Source organism: Physella acuta, unplaced genomic scaffold (assembly GCF_028476545.2).
Source record: "Physella acuta isolate Inbredline_101_S28 unplaced genomic scaffold, ASM2847654v3 ptg000099l, whole genome shotgun sequence".
Lineage (NCBI taxonomy): Eukaryota > Metazoa > Mollusca > Gastropoda > Physidae > Physella > Physella acuta.
Window position 1 is genome coordinate 420,768 of NW_026731619.1, and position 26,063 is coordinate 446,830.

Genomic DNA, 26,063 nt, shown 5'->3' on the forward strand with positions numbered 1-26,063 from the left:
TGACAAAGGTAGATTTTTTCAGATAGATAATTTCATTCAAGGTAACAAAGGTAGGTTTTTAGGGTGGATAATTTCATTCAAGGTAAAAAATATTGACTTTTTTAAGGTAGATAATTTCATTCAAGGTGACCAAGGTAGATCTCTTAATGTCTTTAAAGGATGATAATTTAGCCCAAGTCAGCATAATTAGATACTGATTTTTCATGAGACTGTTATTATTAATTTTGATTATTTGTATATATCTGTTCATGTTATTGGGTTCATGTTTTAAATCTGATAAAATTATCGATTTTAAATAAATTATCGAATATCTACAAATATTTTTTAAAAGCACATCCTACTGCACAAAGTAAAAAAAAAAATTAAAAAAAAATATTTTTCCAGCTGTTTTTCACCAGATAGCCTACACAATCACTTAAAGCTTAGATCTAGAGTTCATAGCGTTATTGTTTAAATCTAAGACAAATAGTCACTGACCAGCCTGACACATTCACTTAGAACTTAGATCTAGAGTTCATAAAGTTATTGTTTAGATCTAGAGTTCATAAAGTTATTGTTTAAATCTAAGACAAATAATCACTGACCAGCATGACATAGGCACTGCGAACATTCATCTTGTGACACCACAGATCCGTCCTGAAACCTTTGACCTTTGAACTGACAACCTGCATAACAAAACACATAATCACTGGCTAAAATATAAAAAAAACTTTGATCTTCTGGAATTAATTTCTAAAGCGATTGATGAAACATTCTAATACTTATTTAAGTCTACCTTACTTATACATAAATTTACTTTAACTCTACCTTACTTGTACACAGAGGCGTAGCGACCCCTCTCGGCGCCTGGGGCGAACTTTCAGTTTGGCGCCCCCCATATATATATATATATATATATATATATATATATATATATATATATATATATATGCGTGTATGTGTGTGCGACAGTCTGGAAAAAAATTAACTATTATGCCAATTAAATTCCCTTTAAGATGCCGAAACGAATAAAAAGAGGTTCGGTAATTCAGTCTCAAAGCTTCCGCGGAGGTCAAGACACACGCCCGACCCATATGAATTATGATCGGATATTTTCTGTGGACGATACAACTATTAAGATGGGTTTGGTGATTGCGCATATGTAACTGGTTGGGTTCTGTTCTCCAAAAAGTTAAGAACCACTGCTTTAGCGTGTATTTTGTAGAAGGTGCAAGCCTTAGTTGGTCTACTTTTGGTCGTATCTTTAGAACAATTTCGATCATTGTAGGCCTATATTACAGTTTTGAATTATCAGTTGAACAAAGTAATAATCAGTACAATACACAAATTTTCTCTCTCAAAATTTTGGCAAAGAGTCTCGCTTCCAATTCACCCGCTCCGACAGTCTGCTATTTTACTTATTGGATAGCGATACAAGAATCCGTTATATTTATTTCTCTTGAATGCAGTGATCCAGGCAAGATGTAACGCAATCAAGTAAAAGTATCTGATCTATCACGATGAAGTTGAGAGAATCGTAAGAATTGTACAAAGAACTAGTCGCGTTATTACTTAGCAAAACTAGGTAGTGAAATCGTACATTAAGTGTTAATACAACTGATTTCTTTTCTAGATCTAAGTGTTAAAAGAGTTATCTAGCAACCGATCCAGTTCAAATCCTGCGATTTTTGTTGGTGAAAAAGCGCCTCACCACCTTGGACAAAATTGGTAGAACGGATTTTAAACGTCACTCTTTTTTGATGTAACACAATGGTAAAATACACTTCAGTTCAATGGGTTTCTTTTCTGAGTGATATCGGTTATTTATTCCTTAATCCGGTGTGAATTTTTCCGATTTTAGGCTTGGAAAAAGCGCCCCCCCCCCCCCCCTCCTGATCTAGGAAAGCTGGAAAGCGTTTTTTTCTGTCACTGTTTCTTAAAGATACACGTTTTTACAGTTACACAATCAAGGTAGAAAAACAGTTAAATCAGTATGCAAAGGCTCACAGCCGTTAATTTGCTTTACTTTGACTGTTTATAATTCAAAACTGCAGCTTAAAATGAGCTTTTAATTTTTTTCTACCCTTTTTGGCGCCCCCCTAGGGTCGGCGCCCGGGGCGGCCGCCCTCCCTGCCCTCCCCTAGCTACGCCTCTGCTTGTACATACATTTACTTTAACTCTACCTTACTTATACATAAATTTACTTTAACTCTACCTTACTTGTACATACATTTACTTTAACCAGGACCTTATTTGTACACAAATTTACTTTAAACTGGACCTTACTTGTACACAAATTTAATTTAACCTGGGCCTTTACTTAAACATGGACCTTACTTGTACACAAATTTACTTTAAATCAAGCTTACTTGTACACAAATTTACTTTAACCAGGACCTTACTTGTACACAAATTTACTTTAACCTGGACCTTACTTGCACACAAATTTACTTTAAACTGGACCTTTACTTTAACCATGACCTTACTTCCACACAAATTTAATTTAATCTGGACCTTACTTGTACACAAATTTACTTTAACTCAGGCTTACTTGTACACAAATTTACTTTAACTCAAGCTTACTTGTACACAAATTTACTTTAACTCAAGCTTACTTGTACACAAAGTTACTTTAATCTGAACCTAACTGTTACACAAATTTGATTTAACTCAGGCTTACTTGTACACAAATTTACTTTAACCTTGACCTTACTTGCACAAACAGGACAGCACTGCCCCTCTGGAACCTCCGTCCTGCCACAGGTCAGGCGTGGACACAGTTGTGACAGATACGACTCCCTGCAGGTCATGTGACCAGCCAGACACCCACATGTGCTGCAGATGTCACCAGAGTGGAAGCTGATGCTGGCATTCTGCTTGATGACCCGCCCTTCATACAGACAATCTGAAAGTAGTGTTTGAACACTTAGTGGGGATGGTTCATTGTTTTTTATAAAACAATGTATGAAATTCAGTATAATTCTACCAAATTTGGTAATATGAAAGAAAAAAAACCCTGATAATTGTACAAGAAGAAATTTTACTTAAGTAATTTTTCTTCACTTTTTGACTTATTATATTGATGGCTTAAAAAAAATATGCTATATATTTAGAATAAAATCTGAAAATGAACACAAGTATTGTCAAGTTATATTTTGCTACAAAAATCCAGTTAAGTTTAATTATGGATGGTAGAGTGTTAACTCAAGAAAGTATAACAACAACTTGCCTGTACACTGAGAGCAACATTCCCCAGGTTTGACCACCCCATGAGAACAGCTGACTGGGCACTTTTGCTTGGGTTGACATGTGACCTTTGAACTTTGACACGTACACACGTCACATGGAGAGATGAGTGACGGCCAGGTTTCCCCTTCCCTGTGCTCAATACCCTGGTCCACACAAGCTGTGTACAAATAATACAACATTCACACGCGTGTGGTTATTGGCTAGGGTTTAAAAGGAGGTTATTTCAACAAACGATAGCTCCATAGTTTAATCTAAATGTTTATCTCATTACTTCCTATAAATAAGGGACGGCATGGTCAAATGGTAGAGCATATGACTGGTAACTCAAAAGTCTAGAGTTTGGATCCTGAGCTCAAGGCCATAAGATATCCATAAGTCCACCCAGTTCGGATGGGTACAAGACTCATGTTAGGGAAAGTAAAGGCTGATAGGCATAGTACTGACCACATTGTATGTCAAGGTCACTAAAACAGGTGATTTCTATCTGCCTCATGTACCCCTAAGTCCAACATGGTATTTTACTTTTTCTTATAAAGAGATGGCAAATGCATACAGAGATTTGAGTAGATACAAAAAAAATGTATAACATACATGTGCACACAGATGGACAACATTCCCCGGGTCTCCTAGTGGGGTATTTGCAGGGGAGGTTAGCAGGATGACAGTGAAATGTTGAACACATGACTCTGGAGTTCCTACAGCTGCAGTTGATACATGGGTTGTACGAGGGTTGGAATATGTCACCGTCTTTATAGGTGATTCCTTCATATTCACAGTCTGAAAAAATCAGGGGAATTATATCAACTTGAATGAAGGTTGGAATGTATCATTATCTGTAAAGCTGATTCCTTCATATACATGTACAGTGTAATAAAATCTAAGCATTATATCAATTTGATTTAAATTTGGTCTGATATGGATACATAATTATATACTTTGTCTGAATAAAATATCCAAAGCAATGAGAAAGATGTAAATGTTGTCAGATAGGAATGTTGTCCACTTTTTATTTCTTTGTGAGAACATACAAAGTTGATATTGTTTCGTAAAACTAGCACACAGAGTAAGAATGAGAAGTTTTGATTAGAAGATGCAAAAACAAACAAGAAAGTTCAGGAGTTAACCAATCCACTCAACAATGGTTTGCTTAGCATTATTTGTGGAGTAGAATGTAGGTTACTTTTAAAATAGATCTAACCCTACAACTGGTGATAATTGTGGACAGCACTAAAGCTATTAAAATTACCTTGACCACAAAGTGGACAACACGTTCCATTAGGTGTGACAGGATGGTCACACTTGACCTGTGGGCAGTCAACCGTGGTGCAGGTGACACTGCCACGGACACACCTGCAGGAGGTGCAGGGGTGGGGGGAGAAGGTATCCCCATCCTGGTAGATGCCAGAGCCATACAAACACCCTGGAAGTAAAAGAGTTTTCTGTTTTTACACGCTTTTATTTTACATACTTCCTTGTGCTTAGTGCTTTAAAATTTTTAATAAAAGTATTCAATATATAATATAGTTACCCAAGCTTTTCTTTATTGTTATTTAAATAGTAGTGCATTATTATAGTAAAGTAAATATTTTGTTTTCTCTTTTTTAGTGTATAATTATATAAAAGCTTGTTCTTAAAACTTTTATTAATTTTTTTTTTAAATGAACCACTCAATTTTTTTCATTATCTTTTCTTATACAATGCTCACAAAAATTAATGTTACTATAAATGGTTTGTAATAGTTACACACTAACACAAATATTCAAGTGAATGTCAAAACTATCAAACATTAAATATTATCTACTTTTTCATTAGAAATTAATTGTATCATTAAAGATAAATATATATATTGCAGCTATTAATATCTGTCAATTAACTTGTAAGCAGATAAATTGCTGAGTCAGCTGATACCCACTAGAACATTCAGGACAGCATTCCCCTGGTGGGGTGTAGGGATTGTCACACTTGGCTGCACACTGGATCTCTTGACACTGGACCCTGCCAGCCTAGGGAGGTCAACATGAAACAACCAATAAGAGAGAATCATCAAAACAGTTGACATGACCTTTGACTCAATCAACACTGGGACATTAAAAAACCATTTTATTAAGTACAAATATTTGATTCTTTACTAGATGATAACATTTGAGAAGGATACAAACAAGATAAGGCGAAAAAAAATCATGATTTAGCTATGAATCATTTGATTATTAATTTTCTTTATTTCAACTGATCTTGTGGTAGGTTTGCTAAGTTATAAAATTTTAAAATATAAGCCCAAATCACACAAGCAATCCACCTAAAGACAACTTTTTTTTATAAAGTTATAAATGAACAGAAATAACATTTAATTTTCTTCAAAAAACAAAACATCACAAACAGTGTCTACCATAAAACTTAGCCTCTGATTATAGGAAGTTAAAAAAAATTACTAAATAAAAACCATACATCAATAATACTGTCTACCATAACACTTAGCATCTGATTATAAAAGTTAAAAATTAAAAAAACAAACAAAAAAAAACACACATCACTAGCACTGCCTACCATAAAAGTTAGCATCTGATTATAAAAGTTAAAAATGTACACGTTAAGATCTCTTGAAAAAGAACTCACATCACAGACACAATCCACACAAGGTCTTGGCTTCCACTTGTCTCCATGCCCACGATCCCCACAATCATTACACACTGGACAACACTGACCCTCAGGCTGTATGACAGTCAGACAGTCCCCCAGGACAGGACAGTCCGGCCCCTTACAGTCAACGTTGCCTCTGTCACAGATGCAGGTAGAGCAGGGGTCATCTGGGTGTTTGAACTGACTGCCAGACAGAACTACCAGACCCTTGTAACTGCACCCTGCAAACATCAAGCAGTCAGTTAAAACATCAATCGGCGCTATTGCATTGTATTTTTTTTAAATCGAGAAGTTATTCATTTACTTCAAAAAATGTGCATTTAAATGAATTTAAATTTATAGTCTAAAATTATGCTAAATTACAAGTCAAGCATAAATTTATATTGCTGTAAATATATGATTAATATATACACTTAAATTAATCTAATTTTAAAGTCTAAAATTATGCTAAATTATATGTCAATCATAAATTTATATAGTTATAAAAATATGATTAATTTAATTTTAAATCTAGTAAAGAGCAAACAAAGATGTAAACATTAGATAATTCACTGTGAGATGACTGACGGACACACTTGAAAAATGTAACCAATTATTCATCAAACTACTGAACACATTTGAGAAGTTTAAAAAAAGAATTACAGATTAAAAAGTTAAGAAAAAACTAAAGTTTGAAAAGTTTACCATAAAAAATTACAGTTTGAAAAGTTTACAGTGAAAAAAAACTACTTGGAAAGTTCACCATGGCAAGATGGACGTTTACCAAGTAAGATATCAAACTACAGTTCACGTTTGAAAAGTTTACCATAAAAAACAATAGTTTGAAAAGTTTACCATAAAAAACCAACAGTTTGAAAAGTTTACCATAAAAAACAACAGTTTGAAAAATTTACCATAAAAAACAACAGTTTGAAAAGTTTACCATAAAAAACTAGTTTGAAAAGTTTACCATAAAAAAGTACAGTTTGAAAAGTTTACCATGGCAAGATGGACAACACTGATCTGGAGTGGACACTGGGTAGTCACATCTTTCAGATGGACACTCTGTTACTAGGCAAGACACTGTCATGTCCTTTGAAATCAAATCAAATAAATACTCTCATAACCAAATCACTTCTAACTTTTATCCTCAATTAATAGTTGGTGCATGAAAAACAAAGATTGTGTGAATATTAGTCAGTTCCTCTGCTCAGTATTAAATTTGATCAATTTAACATCATGACCAACTACAGCTCTGTATATATACATTTGAGTTTTTTATTTCAAAAATAAACTTTAACATTTAGCTTAACATTTGTTTTGTTGCTTATAAATAGAGCAAGGGGAGAGAGTCCTGCCTTATTATAGAATATGGATTAAAACTCAGCCATAAGACACCTATGACCAATCTGTCAGATATTTCAAACTGCCAATACTTCTACTTAAAATGTGCATTAAATTTTTCATTTCCCTCTATAAAATAAAACACACCAACCGTAGTAAAGATAACTTACAAGACACACACAAGAAATACAAGGCCCATCAGACCATGTTTCACCTTCAGATCTCTCCACACCAGTTTTGTCCACACAGCCTGTAAAGCAGATGTATTTTTTTGTCAGGATGTCGTTCATAACTAAAACATTACTAGTATTTCCATGAAAACGCATGAGCTAATATGTGAATGCCTGTTCTTCTTTAAACAGAGCTCAAGATTCCAAAGGCCTCCAGTCTCACCAAGTATAAAAATTGACTAAAATTTTGAAAGATTTAACAAAGTATTTGACCTGAACACTTGAGAGGTTCTCCAGTTATCCCATCATACCACTCCCTGGTGCAGTGACCACATGACTTAGTGCGACACACAGCTGTGGGGTGACCTGTGAAACATTCATTAAGCAAGTAGCTACATTAATCAAACATTGGAATCAAAAGTGTTAATAGCAAAAAAAATAGCCTACATAGACAGAAAAATAAATAGAAAATTAATCCTAATAAAATGAGACCTTGCGTAATTAAAATTTTTTTTAGAACTTTCTTTGTGAAATTAGAAGAAATAGTGCAGAGATCGACTCAAAAATTCAGATCTTGAACTCAAGTCTAAAAGATTTCCCTGAGTCCACCCAGCTCTAATGGGTACCTGACTCAACTTAGGAAAAGCAAATGTGGCAGGGCATAAAACTAACCACTCTAACCCTTCATATATATCTTTGAAACACCTGAACTCTACTTCAACTGCTCTATTGACCATCTTTGCAAGACTAGATTTGTCATGTAAATATTTATCTATTGTTCAATAATGATACAATATTATAATTAGATTCCTACATATAAGCAAAGAATCCTTCAGTTTGGGTCAGCTACTACAATAGTAAATTCGCTGTTATATTTGTCATGTTTTTGTAATAAATTATTAAATTAGCTGCGGCCATAAAATACAACACATGATCACAACTAACCAGGACAGATTCTATCCCCACACAGATCTTGACCACACTGGACATGATGTTCTCCAAGTCTACAGTCAGTGTACATCTCAGTGACTATACACAGCCTAACAGAAACATATTGTTTGAATACTGACATTGTATAATAAATTAAGCCTTGTAGATGCATGAGATACTTAGATTAAGGGAGTTAAAGCCAAATCCAAACAGCACTGATCTATACAGTCAAAATAAATATTATTTAGGCCTATTTATTAAAAAAATAGGGATAGTGTGGACTAGCAGTAGAGCGCTAGACAAGCCCACAAGATTTGAGTTTGTATCTGTAGGATGTCCCCAAATCCAACCAGCTCTGATGGGTACCTGACTCACATTAGGGAAACATAGCAGCTGGGCATAAAGCTGCCAGACTATCTCTTTATATGCCAAGGTTATATGTGTCTTAGTCCCAAACAGAAACAGATGATGATTTAAAAATAAGATCTTAGCAATAGTGTGCAACTATACATGTCACTACATAAATAGTGATGACATTGTTATTGGTAGCATACAATGTTTTGTTAGTTCTTGTTATTCTCCTGCAAATTGACCCAGGCTGTTGACTAACGAAGTTCTACATGTAAAATATTTTATTATCAGTAAATACTTTCTAAAAAGAAGAGCTAACTTGCTTAATAACCTAAGTTGCATAATCTAAGTAGCAGTTAAAAACTAAGTTTACCTGTCATCTGGTGCAACAGGAAGCCAGATCAAGTCAGCTGTGACACTGGTTGTCCTAGGTGAGTACTGTGGATCAAACGAGTGGGTCTGCACTTGGTACTGATAGATTTCATTCAGCCGTGATCTCTGGTAATAGCGGTCCAGCCAGTACTGGTGTATGATATGTTCATAGGGGGGACTCAACGGCTGACAAACTCTTTTAATCCTAGTTATGATGGTTATATTTAGATCCTTCAATGACTTGAACACATAGTGCTTTACTAAGATATGAAAAGGTCCAATGAAGAAGAAGTTGCACGTTTTCCTGTCATAACCCTTTGAATTAAATCCAAAAATATCAAATCCACTTCGATCAAATCCTTCTTTGTTGAATCCGTATATATTGTATCCATAAACATCAAAAGTTTTATTGTCATCTGTAAAGGTGCTATTGATTTGGTATCCGAATGGGGTAACCATGTACTGGTTAAATCCATAACGGTTTAACCCGGACCTATCATAGCCTTGAGCATCAAAGTCATCCAGGTTGTAGGAGTCTTCAAAGAACCCAAACTGGTCAATACCAGACGAATCAAAGCCTGACCTGCTAAATCCTTGTCGGTTATATCCAAACACGTTATAAACCCCACGTGTGTCAGGGTTACCAGAACTATCAAATCCACTAATGTTATATCCATCTTTGTCATATCCCTGACGGTTATATCCGTGTCTGTCATATCCTCTAGAATCATATCCGTAGAAAGGGAGATCACTGCCATTGCACGGAACATCATCATATTCAACACAAACTTTTAGTCTCGAATCAAAAACATCATCTGGTGTAGATTTAAACGGCTCCATTCTGGAATATCTCACATCCAGCGGAAAGCTAAGGAGACCATCTGGATGTCTCTCTTGCCACTCAATCCACAACTTATCCACAAAAGCCATGATGGAGTAAAACAAGGGGTCATAGGGGGCCAGGTCAGAATCCAAATGGCCGCCTACAAAGCTTTGGTAAAGCCTGGTGAAATATTCCATGTGTAGCCGGAATTTATCATATGAAGTCTCCCTTAGGGCCAGCTCAATGTTCACAACTGACGGAAGACTGACAGATGTGTTGAAATTTCTCCGTAGACACGGAAACAGGTATGGTGGATGGTAGGATTTAAATGGGTGGTACCTCACACACCCATCCAGTCCACCATTTCCTCCCATAATGTTAGCAGCCCATATCAATGACTTGTAAGGTTTCCCAGAATCTACAGTCCAATCATAATAAGGTATAGCTACACTGCAGTCAATGTTCTGTATGGCTTGTTCCACATGACGGAGGAACTGACGGTTCCAGGGCAGGAACATGGGGCCACCGACTGCTTGAGGCTTATGGGCAGCATAAAGAGCAGCAAATCTGTACCAGTCAGAAGGGTGGCCAGTTTTTTGAAGCAGGTGTTGGACAGCTTTATGGTATCTAGAGGGAGAATCAAAATTTGAATCTTTAGACAGATAAAACTGTTCATATTACAGTAGTTAATGTCCTGTTATGAGCATTTTTGGCCAAGCATTTAAATTTTAGCCTTACAAGTGAATTATGTAAAACTCAGTCATAAACTAAAACCCATGTAAAAGCTTGGCCATAGTATAGTTCTATTTAAAGACAATAGGGTCTACAGTAAGTCTGTCTAGAAAATTTAAAAGTCTTAGCCTATATTCAATTTTTTATGGTATGTTAAAGGGAAAAGATAAATCTTAAAGAATTAGTAGTAATAATACTTAATGAAAGTAAAATAAAACCGTGTTATAATTAATGTCAGCCTTGGTTTTATTAATTTTCTCAAAAATAATCTGCGGCATTGGTTATAAACAAAATTATTCATGAAATAAAAAACAAACTCATTTTTATATTTAAAAAAAAATTATGACTGACTGTCTTTTATAAACCGGCATCAGGTTCATAAGTTTTATTTTAATGATAATAAGTAAAGAAAACATACCTATTCAACTCATTTTTGGACATGTGACGAATCTCTTTTCTTTTAACTGTAAAGTCACATGTACAGTCCCAGCTTCCCTTCTCAGTACATGTACACATCTGGCAGCCCAGCTCCACCTTCTGGTAGGTTCTGTACTTCTGCCTGCTGTGCTGGCAGCCACAAGAAGCACCACAACCTGACTCTGCACAATGTTTGCCTGCTGTAAACTTCACCACCTCCCTGCCATTTCCTGAGGCAAAAGTTTTCATGCAATGAGTCGTAGCTTTACCTATTGTTATTCACAACAAAAATTCTAATTCTGTCTGACTGATATATAACTTATTATAACAGTAATTTCACTTTTCATGAAAAAATTTTACCATAATTATTTATTGTTTCTAAATCAACATGCTGTATTATTAATTCATAATAAATATTTAATAATAAATATTGCTATATTAATTTAAACAAAATATAAATAAAATAAACTGTAAAGTTTAAAAATTAATGTTTTAAAACAGTTGATGATTATAGATAGAAGTGGCAGAATGTGCATTTACCATGTAACACAGAGTGGGTCAAGGTAATCATTTTATATTATTCCATTGTATGGGGCAGGGGCCTTTTTATTAATATTTTTGTTTTTTAATTTACAATGATTGGATGAATAAAGCAGCTTTAAACAGCTTTAAACTTTAAACAGTTTTTTGTAATGCAGATATTATAACTGTATTTTTAACAAGAACTAATTCCTTAACTTTTCTTAAATCCAAAAGTATTTCTAGTACCAAATATTAGACATCACAAAACACCAACCATGTACAGTAGAACACTGTATATTGTAGTAGCGCCTCTGACTAAACAAAGGACAAACTACATATGGTCTCTGACAGCACAGAATACAACTTTACCAACAGTGGAACAAAAAAATAAACTAACTGGCCTGTTCCTGGCACCAGGCTAGGGTAGCATAGCTACAATTGTAGGTGTAGTCAGCACTGACATGGTACAGGTCAAGGCCATTCCTGAATGTCCCCTGGCATGACAGCCCTGCTCTGATGATAAGAAAATGGAAGCTTGAGAATATAAGATTGTATTGCGTGATTTCATTTTCACAACATTAAACAAACAAGATGTGAACTCTACTTCACTTGCCCCAAGGACTGGCAGGTTTTGAAGGGGGCTTAACTGAAACAAATTAGATATGTCCCCTCATAGAAACACCAGCTAGACATTTCTACACTCATAAACTAGTATACAATAACATACTTATTTCTTGCATTTATACAGAAATGCATAATATTGCATTTAAATTCAAACATATGGTACTTGCGTTCACATAAGCATACAGTATTTGCAGTCACATAAAAATGCATGGTACTTGGTTTCACAAAGAAACATACATTGTACTTGCACTTATACAAAATGTGCATAGTACTTAAGAAGAAACAGTTATGTTACTTTTGATGTATTTAAACACACATAGTACTTAAGAAGAAACAGTTATGGTACTTTTAATGTATTTAAACACACATAGTACTAAAACAGAGACAAATTTAGCACATGCATTCATACAAAAAAGATCATAGTAATTAAACAGAAAAACATGATGCACTCAAACAAGAGCACATTTAGTACTCAGAAAAGCATATTGTACTTAACACTTTAAGCCTTAAACACACTGTACCCTAAGTTCACTTATACACATCACATGAAGACAAAGTTCAGAACTAAAATGAGTAAAACCCAACCTATTGTATCCCTCTTTATCATAGCCATCGGCGTTGAAGTGGACATTGCCATCAAACTGACCAGTGCTGCTGTAGCCTGTGATGTTGAACCCCTGCTCATCATAGCCCTGCCTGTTGTAGCCCGCACGATCCTGGCCAACCCTGGGGTTGAACCCGTCCCTGTCATAACCTGGCCACAAACAACATGTCTATTTCACTGACTGGTCCATGGCCTTATCTAATAAACTTGGCCATTTTTTAAATTTATTAGAAAATTATATGAAAATATAATATATCTGGAGAGAGTTGGAAAGAAATAGAAAAAAAGGTTAACAGAAAAGCATTGAAAGATTTTGTAAATGGCCTATGCTCCACTTGGTATTGATAAAGGTGAAGAAGAAGAATTGGAAAACATGTACAAAAAAGTTGACTACCTTGCCAGTCAAGTCCCTCATGGTTAAATATACCCCTGCCAGTAGCAAAACTGTTGTTCAAAGTTCTTCTCTCACCTAGCAGGTTGATGCCCTCAATGTTAAAGCCATATCTGAAGAACAACAATAGAGATAAAATTTTAAGATCTGATGTCAGAATCAACAATGTATTTAAACTAGTCAAATCACTGCAAACATAATACAGGCACATTGTATTATAATCTTAACTTTAAGGTTAAATTATTAAATCATGTTCAATAGCTATAAATAGCCCTTAATTGTTTATGTGTGCATATGTGTGCATATATTTATGTTTTACTTGACCTAACCATTTCAAATGAACCATTAGGTAACTCATCATTCAATTATGTATTTAGAAAAGATACACTTTTATTTGGCTTATTTTTGTTATTAAGCTACTTTTCTTGAAAAATGTTAAATGTGGTATTAAAGAAACTGAAAAGAAATATAATAAATCAAAAGAATTTTTTGATAAAAAGATTTACTTGTCCCTCCCCTGGCTGTCAAATCCAATGGTCGAATTCAGAAACTTGGGTTGCCTATAGCAACAGGCACCTTTAACACACAGAGCCTGGCAGTCAAGAATGTTCTGGAAGTTGTTGGCGTTGCCCCCACAGCCCAGGTAAACAAATTCTTCACAGCGGCCAGTGCGTTGGTTGTAGTACCAGCGGGGCTCCCTACTGCTGCACGACCCTGTTGGGTAGTGGCCAGTGATTGTTACAATCATTAATGAGCAGTGATTGTTACAATAATTAATAAGCAGTGATTGTTACAATTATTAAGGATTATAACAACCACAAATGAGCTGTGATTGTTCCAATCATTAAAAAGCAGTGATTATTACAATCACTGATTAGCAGTGATTGTTACAATCATTAATGGGAATTGGTTGCTACAATAATTAATAAGCAGTGATTGTTAGAATCATTAATGAGCAGTCAGTATTACAATCATTAATGGAAAGGGATTGTTAAAATAATTAATAAGCAGTGATTACTACAATCATTAATGAGAAATTATAGTTAAAATCATTAATGAAATGTGATTATTGCAATAAAAAAGAGCAGTGTTTGTTACAATCATAAATGAGCAGTGATCATTGCAATCATTAATTGGTTAGTTAATGTTAAAATGTTTTAGCTACAGAGACATAGCTAATGACTACAAAGAATAATGAAATCACTTATGATGCTACCTGTGCTTAGAGGAAAAACACAAGGGTTGATAACTCTATGTTGGCACAACTGGCCAGTAAAATCTGGCAAACAGCTGCACGTGGTCAGATGTGGCTCAGTTGGCCAGATAGACTGCTTGCAGGTTCCTCCATTTTTACATGGGTTTGGGACACAGGGATCTGTAAGGAAATAAATTGTTATACACATGTAGTTCTTTCTTTATTACACCCTGTATTTTGTAACAATCTCTTCTTGATAAGGTATTTAAAAAAAACTAATAAATTATTATAATAAGTTATTATATTAGATGATAGGCAGGTAGCTTAACCAAGAACAAATTATGCATCATAGTACAGCGTATTCTCAGGATAAAGTGGGATGACAAAATCCCTAACAAGAAAAATACGATGAAGGACAGGCTTAAATGACATTAATTCAGAAGTAAGAATGAGGAGATATAGATGGCTGGTTCATGTCCTTTGTATGAACAGAAGAAGACTCCCGAACATAGCACTAAAATGGACTCCACCTCGAAAACGAATGAGGAAGACCACTGGGAACATGGACGAAAGAGATGGAAGAAGTGCAGGCTACTGGCAAGACCTGGCATGAATTAAAGTGGCTTGCCTAAGACAGAGTGGAATGGCGGAGATTTGTTGTTGCCCTATACTCCACAGGGAGTGACGAGGATTAAGTAAGTAAGTAAGTAAGTAAGTAAGTAAATCTTCAAAGTTATTTTCTTAATAACTGTAATTGTTTACTAATTTTAAATATATGATGATACATCCTAATTTTAAAAATTACACAAATTGGTTCTGTTAATTTGTAAATAGGGCCTACAGATGAATTATTTGATGCCAATTTGAAACAGGCCTACTACAAACCAGGAGTATAGGCACAGTCGACTTCCCTCCCTTGGTGAATCCAGACAGGTTTGCAGGTCCCACAAAAGTTGACAGAACACCTGGCGTCAGGGAAGGCTGGGCAGGTGATGTTGTCACAGGGGTTAACCTCGCACACAGCGATGCCGTCTGCACACGGGCAGGGTGACAGGAATGGCTGCGTGTCAAAACAAAAGCTGCTGGATATGCCAGTCTGGAATTCTGGGAGCTCAACAGGAACCAAACCTGATGGAAGTTTATTGGCCAAATAAAAATAAATGTTGGTGTATGTTGATGCTTATAAAAATAAAGAATAAAGACGTTTTATTAAAGGCTACATAATCAAAACCTATTTTTTAAATCAAAATAATTATGAAAAAATTGTTTCAACTATAAATTTTAAAATAGTGTTTTCATAATATGTTTTTTGCATATAAAGAACATTAAAGATATTTCTACTGAAATGTTCTCCTTATGAATGGCATGGAAAAGTAAGCTAAAAAGAAAGGCATATACAATAGCAATTTTGTAAGTTATCATAGGATAGCTGCATTTAATATGGGATGTAATATAAGCAAATTTAACAATAAAATAAAATTTTAAAACACTTTACAAATGCAAGTTTGTTACTTTGTAAATCAAATATTAGCTTTAATTTACTACATAAATCACTGATCCTGAAATAAGTAAAAACATAAACTACTGAGTTTCTGGAACAAATAAAAACATACCAGTAACATCTTTAGTGCTGACTACCCAGCTGATATCCAGCCAATGTGTAGGCAGTGGAGCAAGCCCCGTGCATGTGCGTTTCAGGGACATCAAAAACCTTTTGGGTTGAACCTGAAGAATTGACTGGATCTTGTAGGTTTGGAGAGGGGCGAAGGGACCATTGAAGTAAAAGTCACATCCATCTTTGTCTAGTCCATTCTTGAAGAACCCATACTGGTCCAGGCCTTCACGTGTCACACCTTGTCAGTTCAAAAAATATTCAAAATATCAGAGAAACTCTTTAGCTTAGGTTTCTATAACATTAATCACAAACTAACCAACAGATGGTAACAAAATATATAACAGTTTCTTGTCTATGGTTAAAAAAGCAGTCTCAGACTTTAGAATTTGGACTAAAAACAGTGTTCCTTGTCCTGCAATGTAATGAGTTATTTTCTTTAGACAAGATTGAATGCAACATCAAGTAATTGTAATGTAACAATCTCAAGCTTATTTCCCAGTAATTTCCTGGAGTCCTCTGAAGCAAGGAAAATTAATGCAGCTTTACATTGTGTTGAGCTTAATTCCTTCATTAGGCAGGGTCGTGATAACACATGAACTCTACTTCCTCCTTCATTAGGCAGAGTCATGATAACACATGAACTCTACTTCCTCCTTCATTAGGCAGGGTCATGATAACACATGAACTCTACTTCCTCCTTCATTAAGCTGTGTCGTGATAACACATGAACTCTACTTCCTTTGCCTTGTGGGCCATTAGATTCTACAAAGAAATTTGCTAATGTATGGTCTTGAGTTCAAGTCCTTCATTCTGTAGGGTCATGATAACACATGAACTCTACTTCCTTTGACCCAGGTACCATTAGATTCTTCAGAGAAAATTGCTAATGTATAGTTTTGAGTTCAAGTCCTTCATTCTGTAGGGTCATGATAACACATGAACTCTACTTCCTTTGCCTTGTGGGCCATTAGATTCTACAAAGAAATTTGCTAATGTATGGTCTTGAGTTCAAGTCCTTCATTCTGTAGGGTCATGATAACACATGAACTCTACTTCCTTTGCCTTGTGGGCCATTAGATTCTACAAAGAAATTTGCTAATGTATGGTATTGAGTTCAAGTCCTTCATTCTGTAGGGTCATGATAACACATGAACTCTACTTCCTTTGACCCAGGTAACATTAGATGGGTTATACTACAATGTTCACAGCCCCTTACCTTCACGATTCAAGCAGTGTATATCATAGCCTTCTGCGTCAAATCTTCCACTCTTGTCCTCTTTGCCATCCCTGTCCAAGCCAGTGACATTAAAGCCAAACTGATCGTATCCTGATGAGTTGAGACCATACCGGTTATAGCCTCCCATGTCGTAACCGTTGTGGTCATAACCGTCTCTGTTGTAGGCTTTTCCTTTCATTAACAAACAAATCATTCAATTTTAATTATAAGATCTAATAAAGATTTATATAAGAAAGTTATGGACCTATATTTCATATATAATTAATATACTACAAGATTACTCGGCTTTATGTTTTTTTATAATTATTAGTTTTACAGCTAATGGTAAAGAAATAATGCAAATTAAATGCAAAATCATGTGAAGCTTCAGTAAATAATTGTTCGTTATATCAACACCATGTGACCTTTTGAGAGAGGTATATGACTGAAGAACAGCTGTGCTGAGAGATGGGAATTTAAATTCACCTTTTGGGTGCCTCGCCTTTAAGAAATCCTCCAGGTTAGTTCCATACACCTCACTTGGGTCCATGTCCCCACGTTTTGGTGCGGGGCTTGTTGGAACAGGCTCGGAATCATTACAAGGGCTACCTGTTAAAGCAGGGTTAATAATTCTCAGGTATGTATATTGATAAATGGGATAACTGAAATACTTTTACTCATTCGTCATTTATTTTAATTTTGTTTTAAATATGCTAAATTAATTCCTACCTTTAGATGGCAGGACGTATGATACACATATGCAAAAATTAATTCCCACCTTTAGATGGCAGGACGTATGATACACATATGCAAAAATTAATTCCCACCTTTAGATGGCAGGACGTATGATACACATATGCAAAAATTAATTCCTACCTTTAGAGGGCAGGACGTATGATACACATAAATCAGACTCTGAGTCTAGGACAGCTGATGGTGGAATGTTGAAGGGAATCATGGGAATGTTGCCAAACACTGGGGAGAACTTGAGTTTGTTATCTCCCTTCTGTTGCCAGCTCCAGTACAGCATGTCCACGTACGCATGGACGGCATAAAAAACTGGATCGTATGGGCTGGATGTGGTCATCATGTCTCCTCCAATGAAGTTGTGGATGTACGCCACGTATGTTTCTAGACACAGACTCATGGTGTCAAAGTCATCACTGGCTAGGGCTAGCTGCAGCTCTACCTGTTAGGTAAGTCAGAGGAAAGTTAGCTAAATGTCATTAAATAAAAGTGAATTATTTTTTTAAATAAAATATTTAATGTTTATTTTAAGCATGGTGTAGCAGTTAAGCACTAGACTAACCCACATCCAGGTTAAAGTTAGAACGTCCTTGTGTCCACACAACTCATGTTAGGGAAAGTAAAGGCAGCTGGGAATAGTGCTGACCACGCTATCTCCTCATATGCTGAGGTTACAGAAACAGATGAACTCTACTTTTCTTACCCCATGGACCGTCAGGTTTGAAAAGGGAACTTTACTTACTTATTAGGTAAGAAACAAAAATATAGCTAGCCTTACTCTAGTAAATATATCTAAGTTCAGTCCCAGCTGCAATTGTAATTATTTATTTTTGTTAATACTACGGGACATTATATATTTTTATATACCTGAAAGAGACAACAAAGTTCTTGAGAAAATGTGCAAACAGAAAACGTTGCAACAGAATACTCAAAAATGCACAAATACAAAACTAATTAAACTAATATACTTTAATTTTGTCATATTTCGTGGGAAAATGTTATATTATACTAAAATGTACTTAGTTAACTTTACTTTCTGTTATGCATCTTTCTAGTCACCCCAACAGAGATATTACTTGAAACACTTACCTGAGTAGGCAGCTGAATACTGGTGTTAAAGTTCCTGACAAAACATGGCTGCCAACTGTTCCTGGCACCAAACGGGTGGTCCTCCACACACCTCCCGTCACTGTTCCCCCCAAAGTGATCCGGCTGCCAGACAACGGCATCCTCAAAAAATCCGACATCCGTGGTGAAATCAAAGTAGGGCAGGACAACCTCACAGTCCACTTCCTGGAGCCGCTGCTCTAGCTGTCGCAGGAAGGCTCTCTGCCAGGGTAGGAAGTACGGCCCAGAGGCGTGCATGATGTGGAACATGTACAGGTCCCGGAACTGTTCCCATGTCCTGTCCTGGCTGTGTCTCAGTTCTGCTACAGCTTTTTGAAATCTAGCCAGTTCTGCCTGGGTCATGTCCCGGATTTCTTTTCTGACAGTGACCTTTTCACACCTGAGAAGTAATAAAACAACCAGCTATTACATTTGTTATTAGGTTATCTGACTTGATACAATTGAATTTTCAAAATAGTACTAATAAAATGTACTACAGTTATTGTTATATAATATTAATATTAAAATTGTTTTCCTTTGGATTTTTATTCCAGATTTCAAATAAATGGACCACACAAATAATTTTAAAATGTTATCACAAAATGACCTCATGGAAAGCACTTTAACAATTTTAACCAGCATTAAGTTTATAAGCAAATCAGCTCCTATAACCAAGAAAAAATAACAAGCATACACACAAAGCAAGGCCCATAACTTAAGAAAATATTTTTCTTAAAATAGGGTTTATGTATTGAACAACATCTATGTTGTGTATGATGGGAATGTTTCATCACTGAATTCTAATGCCAGTATAAAGAAATTTGAAATATCCAATGAAAAAACTTACACACATCACACTCTCCCCAGACTCCCAGCATAAAGAAATGTGAAACATCCGATGACAAACTTACACACATCTCACTCTGCCCAGACTCCCAGCATAAAGAAATTTGAAATATACAGTGACAAACTTACACACATCTCACTCTGCCAAGGGCCTCACAAACACAAGCCTGACAGCCCAGGGTGAAGTTGCTGCCTTGCTTGTACTCCCGCTGACCAACGATGCATGACCCCATCGTCTGACATGATGCCTCTGAGCAAGTCAGACCAGGGTTGAAGCTGATGACTTCTGTTTCATACCCCACACCTGTGGGTTGTCTGTGGATGGCTTTACACTCTGATATGTGGGCCTCCTGGTGGGTCAAACATAATTTATTGCATTAACTTTCATGTGGGCTTCCTAGTGAGTCAAAAATTAATGTATAAACTTTTTAACACCTTTAACCAGAAACTTTGTTAAACACGATGATAAAGCATATATTATATTTTGATTATTCTAATTAATAAAATCATAAAGATTTCATTTTATACGTATAGTGGAAAATTATTGTATCAAGACAAAAAGAATTCTAAAATGTGTCCATACATTAACACTTTTAATATTGCCAACAATAAAAAAAAATCATAACATACGTTACAAAATCTTGCTATATAAAATAAAATTATACTATACATTTTAAAAAAGTATTACTGCACTTAATATTCACAACTTCACATTTTAGAAATAAAACTTGTGGATTAAATTTCTATTTTCTATTGTCACATTTTACCTGTGATCAATTAAGTAATACAGTACCAACAACAATAGGTTTTTAAATTTTGAAGCAACAATACACCTATTCTCACAAGTATCTCACCTTACACTCTATATTCAGTTCCTGGATGCTTTTACTTGTGTCAGAGGTATAGGTACGGTAACAACAAGCACCTTTTAAAGTCACTGCTGTACATTCTTCTATGCTGTGGTAGTTGTTGACGTTACCTCCACAACCTACAGTCATTTAAAGATTAACCCTTTAAATAGCAGTTTTATGATTTAGGTATAGGTACGGTAACAGCAAGCACCTTTTAAAGCCACAGCTGTACATTCTTCTATGCTGTGGTAATTGTTGACGTTACCTCCACAACCTACAGTCATTAAAAGATTTACCCTCCAAATAGCAGTTTTAAGATTTAGGATGAAGATGAGATTTAAAACTATCATACAGAACAGATAAATGTAAAGCAAGGTACCAGTTAAAGGTTTGATAGATGGATGTAAAGAGTTTATCTACTTCCATGCTCCCAAAAATAAATGGATTGTGCAGCCAGCACTATGTCAAGCTAAATTTATTTTCCCTGATTTACAAATTCAATTTAGCAAACCCTTTCATTATATGTAGGCCTATGTTATATCCCTCTAGTTAACTGTTTCAAATTATTGCACCTTTACCCTCCCCTCCCAATGACAACCTATGCATAATTTAACAATCAGAAGAATTAGCATATGTCTATTTGTATTTCAGAATAATGAACATTATAATGTCAAGATTAAATAATGTATGACTAATCACACGACTCACCAGAAAACATAAAAGGCAGAGCAGGACTAAACACAGAACTTACCAGAAAACATAAGCAGGACTAAACATGCGACTCACCAGAAAACATAAAAGGCAGGCACTGCTGTGACATCTTGTCGTAGTAGTACCTGACAATCTGCTGGTCACACGTCCCTGGTTCAGCCGGCCAGACACACGGGTTCTGCCTGATCTCACACGTCAGGCCATCATACGGTGGGGGACACTCACACTGGAACTGTGTCATGGCCAAATCTATCTCCAATGTCTTGCACTGGCCATTATTTTGGCAAGGATTGCTTGAGCATGGCTCTGAAAAGATTTTTTTTAAATAATTTTTATTCTGAATTTAATTTATAAGATGCTATAAATTGATATATTAAAAGATATGTATTTATTTTGTTATATATAATAATAATATAATATTTATATTTTATATATTTATGTTCATGATTTTAACTGATATATTGTTTAGGACTTATTCAAGTATAATCTTTAAGCAGTTTTATTCCCCACTAGGATTTGATCCTAGTACCAAAAAAAAGCTACCAGTTTAAGCTCAATAAGAAGTATCACCCCATCTCTACTGCAACTGCTAATCATGAGCGTGTATTCGATTGTCAAGCAGGAGTTATCTCTCTATTGAAAATAACAAATTTAATTGTATAACAGTTTCGGAGTCTTTTCTTAAGATCTGTCCGATGCTGTCAGAAGGGGAGGCTACAGTCACATTAAGTGTGTGTCTAGATTCTTACCTTGACACAGTGGTAGATCAAATCTGTGCTGACAAACTGGTTTGTTCTCCTATCAAACACAATATGCATAATCCATTTTTTTTAAAAATCACAATCATTTAACAATAAAATATTGTGCCTATAACTTTAATAATCAAAGATAGTCATCAAATTTTCCATTCTGACATTTACATGAAATTGCCACTCACCAATAAAGAGGACACTGATACTCACTAATAGAGAAATGCTGACATTCATCAAATACTGACACTCAACAAGAAAACACTGACATTCATGACACACCACAGACTGACACTGACATTCACCAATAGAGAAATGCTGACATTCACCAAATACTGACACTCACCAAACACTGACACTGAAACTCACCAAACACTGAAACTCACCAATAGAGAAATGCTGACATTCACCACATACTTACACTGAAACTCATCAATAGATAAATGCTGACATTCACCAAATACTGACACTGACACTCACCAAACACTGACACTGAAACTCAACAAACACTGAAACTCATCAATAGATAAATGCTGACATTCACCAAATACTGACACTGACACTCACCACATACTGACACTGACACTCACCAATAGAGAAATTTTGACATTCACCAAATACTGACACTGACACTCACCAAACACTGACACTGAATGCACTGGTCAGGTTCCCATAGTTCTCCATCTTGAAAGATGGTGCCATTAAACTCACAAGCAGGGAGACATCTGCAAGTTTCCAGTTGTACCAGTCGCAGTTTTAACCCTTTGTTCTGCGAGACATTGTTAATTTAAAGATGGTTGAAATTAGTCAATTTTAACCCTTTGTTCTGATGTGACAGTGTTAAAGATGGTTGAAATAGGTCAATTTTAACCCTTTGTTCTGATGTTACAGTTGGTAAAGATTGTATTAAGATACATAAGATAAAAATAAGTTTTATCTTTATTAGGCCTAACTGTTTTAAAAAATGTTTGAATTATTTCAAATTTAACTCTTTGTTCTGAAGGAATGGTTAAAAACAAAGATTGTTTAAATAGATAAATTCAAGTGTTATTCAATCAGTAAATTTCTAAATAATTTTCATTATAAACTTTCTGAGTAGTGTCTGTTAGTCTAAATTCTAAATCCTAAATTTAAAGCTAGATTATTTTTTTTATTTATTCATTTATTTTAAGTTTAAGTTTAAGTATTTGGCTTTGGGCCTAGATCTTTATCTATATACTATATTTATAAATCTATTATCTTGTGACTTCTTGTCCTACCATTTTAATTTTATACAGACATATGATAGTACTCAAATACTGAAATAGATCTAGATTCTAGTAAGAAATAGCTATGAAAATAATTGTGTATAAAATAATCTAAAAACGAGGGGGGTCTTGACTTACCTCTGTTTGCAGACTTTCGACAACTCTTGATAATTCCAAAATTTTCTGTTCTAAAGTTTGCATTTTATCACCGATTATCTTCCCTGGTCCTGATAAATCGAGATTTAATATTTCTGCTTCACCGTGAAATCCTTCGTCTCCCGCTGAAAAATCGAAGTAAATAATTCGAAGTTTTTGTTAAATGTAGATCTAGATCTCTATATCTATCGATTTTGAAAACAAATGGTAATTGTATTCATTTTATACATTTATTGCATGTAATGGAGTAATTATGATATTTAACCAGGACGTTTGATAAATGCGATGTAAACAAATCACCAGGGAAATATAACTCTTGAGTACATAATTCGTCTGCTAAAATGAAAATAATTATTGGATGTGATTGTAAAGAAGGAAATACAATTTTATCTTACCCATTTCATGTTGGAGCTGGTGATGACAAAAATTGGATTCGTTGATGGTAGAATAAAGAATGGCTTTTGATACGACACCCTGAAAAATAAAAAATAAATAGTTTTATAAAAATGTCAAAATGAAAATACAATGAAAAACGTAAAGAGCGTCTTCTAATCCACCAGTAAAGGACAACCTATGTACTTATATTGGGGCCGGCAAAATTCACATCAAACTATTTTGGACAACTTTTTACTCCATACCATATAGGCCTACACACAGGAAATCTACTTCATTGCCAATTGGAGCGATAGGTCTAAAGAGGAACCTTTTTATTAACAAACATAGTCCTTCTTGTCGACACAAAAACGGATCCCCTACCCCCCCCCCTTCCGTAAATGACATCATAAGCTTACACTCATCTCACTAAAATAAAAATAAATTCTAACAAAGAATAATCACGTTTTTTTTTTAAACTCTTAAGAACAAAAAAGTGTATGCTACATCATATTTTCAACTCCACTCCCAATTCGCTTGTGGTAAATAATGACGAAAATTAGTCATCCTTCACCCTTGTGCATAACATCATACGTCGACGACGCTAACCTATTGATTAGCTATTACGAGTTTCAAAATCCCATGAAAGGAAAAACCTGAACTGAGTTAGTACAACATTGTCGCGAACAGAGGCGTAGCGACCCTTCCTGGCGCCCGGGGACAAACTTTCAGCTTGGCGCCCCCTCGGGAACAAATTGTCAATTTGCACCCCCCCCCCCCCCTCCCCTCAAACTTTCGATTTGCACCTCCCCTCAACTTTTCGATTTGCACCTCCCCCCTCCCTCAAACTACAAAGATGCAGCTAAAATGACATTTTAATTTGTTTTTACAACCCATTTTGGCGTCCCCTAAGGTCGGCGCCCTGGGACATATGTCCTCCCTGCCCCCCCCCCCCCCCCCCCATCGCTACGCCTCTGCTGTGGAACCAATATTAAAATTACGTTATCAAACCGGGCGATTTATGGGGGCTGATGAAGTTAAGTTCGCCTGCTTCTGTGACCTCGGTATATAGTGTGATCTACACTATGCCCAGTCGCCTTTACTTTCACTAACGTGAGTTAGGTACCCGAAAGAGCTGAGTGGACTCAGTGATGTCCTATGGACTCAAGCCCGGGAACTCGAGACTTTCGGGTTAGAATTCTACCATCCAACCATGCCGTTGAACTAGTAGTAAATAACTTTTGTTTTCCCCACTCGTGCTAGTTTCGTATCGTGTATTTGTTCTGTTGGTATTGTGTTCAGGAAACTAAAACGTCAAAAGATTTGTTGGGAATGATAGGTCATTGTTTTTTTTTAAGTCATAAATATATGACTTAGAACTGGCACCGTTTTCGTGATGCTAGTAAAACATTTCCAAGACTTATAAAAACAGACGTTTTAAGCCGTAGCTAATCGAGGAAGAACATAGAGATACGGTAGGCGCTAAGATAAAACAGTCCAGAAAACGTAAGCAGAAATAGAAAGTAAATATAAACAAGAAGTAGACACTACACATTTAGAATTAAAGAAAACATGAAAAAAGTCACGGAAAGTAGAAAAAATAGTAAAAATAAATAGAAGTAGCCATAAAGAAAAAGTAGAATCTAGATTTAGATATTGAAAAAAAAAGTAGACAACAAGAATAGCAGACAAATAAAAAGTAATAAAGAAACAGACAAAGAAAATGTAAAAATCAATATTCAGAAAAAGTAAATCAAAGTCCGATCACCTCAAATTCATCTTTGATTTTTCGTCTGTTCCAAAAACTAATTTCAGCATCTTCAGGAATGGCGCCAATTTTTTGCCTCAACTCCCAGCTCGCCGTCTGCACACAATCCACGCGCACACTCGCTTCCTTCCCTTTCACGATCATCTCAAACTCGCTCCATTTTTCTTTGGGGAAAACATTATTTACAATGGCCCTCTGGAAGGAGCGGGCTCCCATATATTTTAGCGTTAAAACATTTTTGGGTAAGTTTAGTTTCAGCTCCACATAAGGCAGCGTCTTGCCCGCTTTAGAAACTGTTAGCAGCGCTCCATGGGACTCACGTGATATCTTACCGGAAACGCTGAACAGTAAATTCCCGC

At 35.6% G+C, this 26,063-nt stretch overlaps 1 protein-coding gene across 1 annotated transcript in view; it reads right to left on the minus strand.

The window, feature by feature from the left end:
- The window catches only part of LOC131930511 (uncharacterized), a 53,710-nt gene extending 27,875 nt beyond the window's left edge, over positions 1-25,835 (minus strand). The window contains exons 1-30 of the mRNA XM_059287039.1: positions 25,705-25,835; positions 23,960-24,038; positions 23,547-23,689; positions 22,799-22,930; positions 22,162-22,210; positions 21,488-21,718; positions 20,705-20,838; positions 19,980-20,200; positions 18,987-19,404; positions 18,027-18,339; positions 17,637-17,759; positions 17,151-17,342; positions 15,933-16,172; positions 15,205-15,447; positions 14,341-14,499; positions 13,631-13,838; positions 13,128-13,237; positions 12,715-12,883; positions 11,903-12,018; positions 10,985-11,213; positions 9,013-10,461; positions 7,632-7,750; positions 7,379-7,438; positions 5,842-6,086; positions 5,103-5,231; positions 4,475-4,648; positions 3,820-4,005; positions 3,205-3,385; positions 2,693-2,884; positions 585-665 (exon numbers count right to left, since the gene is read on the minus strand). Coding sequence (XP_059143022.1) covers positions 585-665; positions 2,693-2,884; positions 3,205-3,385; positions 3,820-4,005; positions 4,475-4,648; positions 5,103-5,231; positions 5,842-6,086; positions 7,379-7,438; positions 7,632-7,750; positions 9,013-10,461; positions 10,985-11,213; positions 11,903-12,018; positions 12,715-12,883; positions 13,128-13,237; positions 13,631-13,838; positions 14,341-14,499; positions 15,205-15,447; positions 15,933-16,172; positions 17,151-17,342; positions 17,637-17,759; positions 18,027-18,339; positions 18,987-19,404; positions 19,980-20,200; positions 20,705-20,838; positions 21,488-21,718; positions 22,162-22,210; positions 22,799-22,930; positions 23,547-23,689; positions 23,960-23,963 — 6,250 coding nt within the window. The 5' untranslated portion in view covers positions 23,964-24,038; positions 25,705-25,835. The remainder of the gene's footprint in view (positions 1-584; positions 666-2,692; positions 2,885-3,204; positions 3,386-3,819; positions 4,006-4,474; positions 4,649-5,102; positions 5,232-5,841; positions 6,087-7,378; positions 7,439-7,631; positions 7,751-9,012; positions 10,462-10,984; positions 11,214-11,902; positions 12,019-12,714; positions 12,884-13,127; positions 13,238-13,630; positions 13,839-14,340; positions 14,500-15,204; positions 15,448-15,932; positions 16,173-17,150; positions 17,343-17,636; positions 17,760-18,026; positions 18,340-18,986; positions 19,405-19,979; positions 20,201-20,704; positions 20,839-21,487; positions 21,719-22,161; positions 22,211-22,798; positions 22,931-23,546; positions 23,690-23,959; positions 24,039-25,704) is intronic.
- Positions 25,836-26,063: the final 228 nt, after the last annotated feature.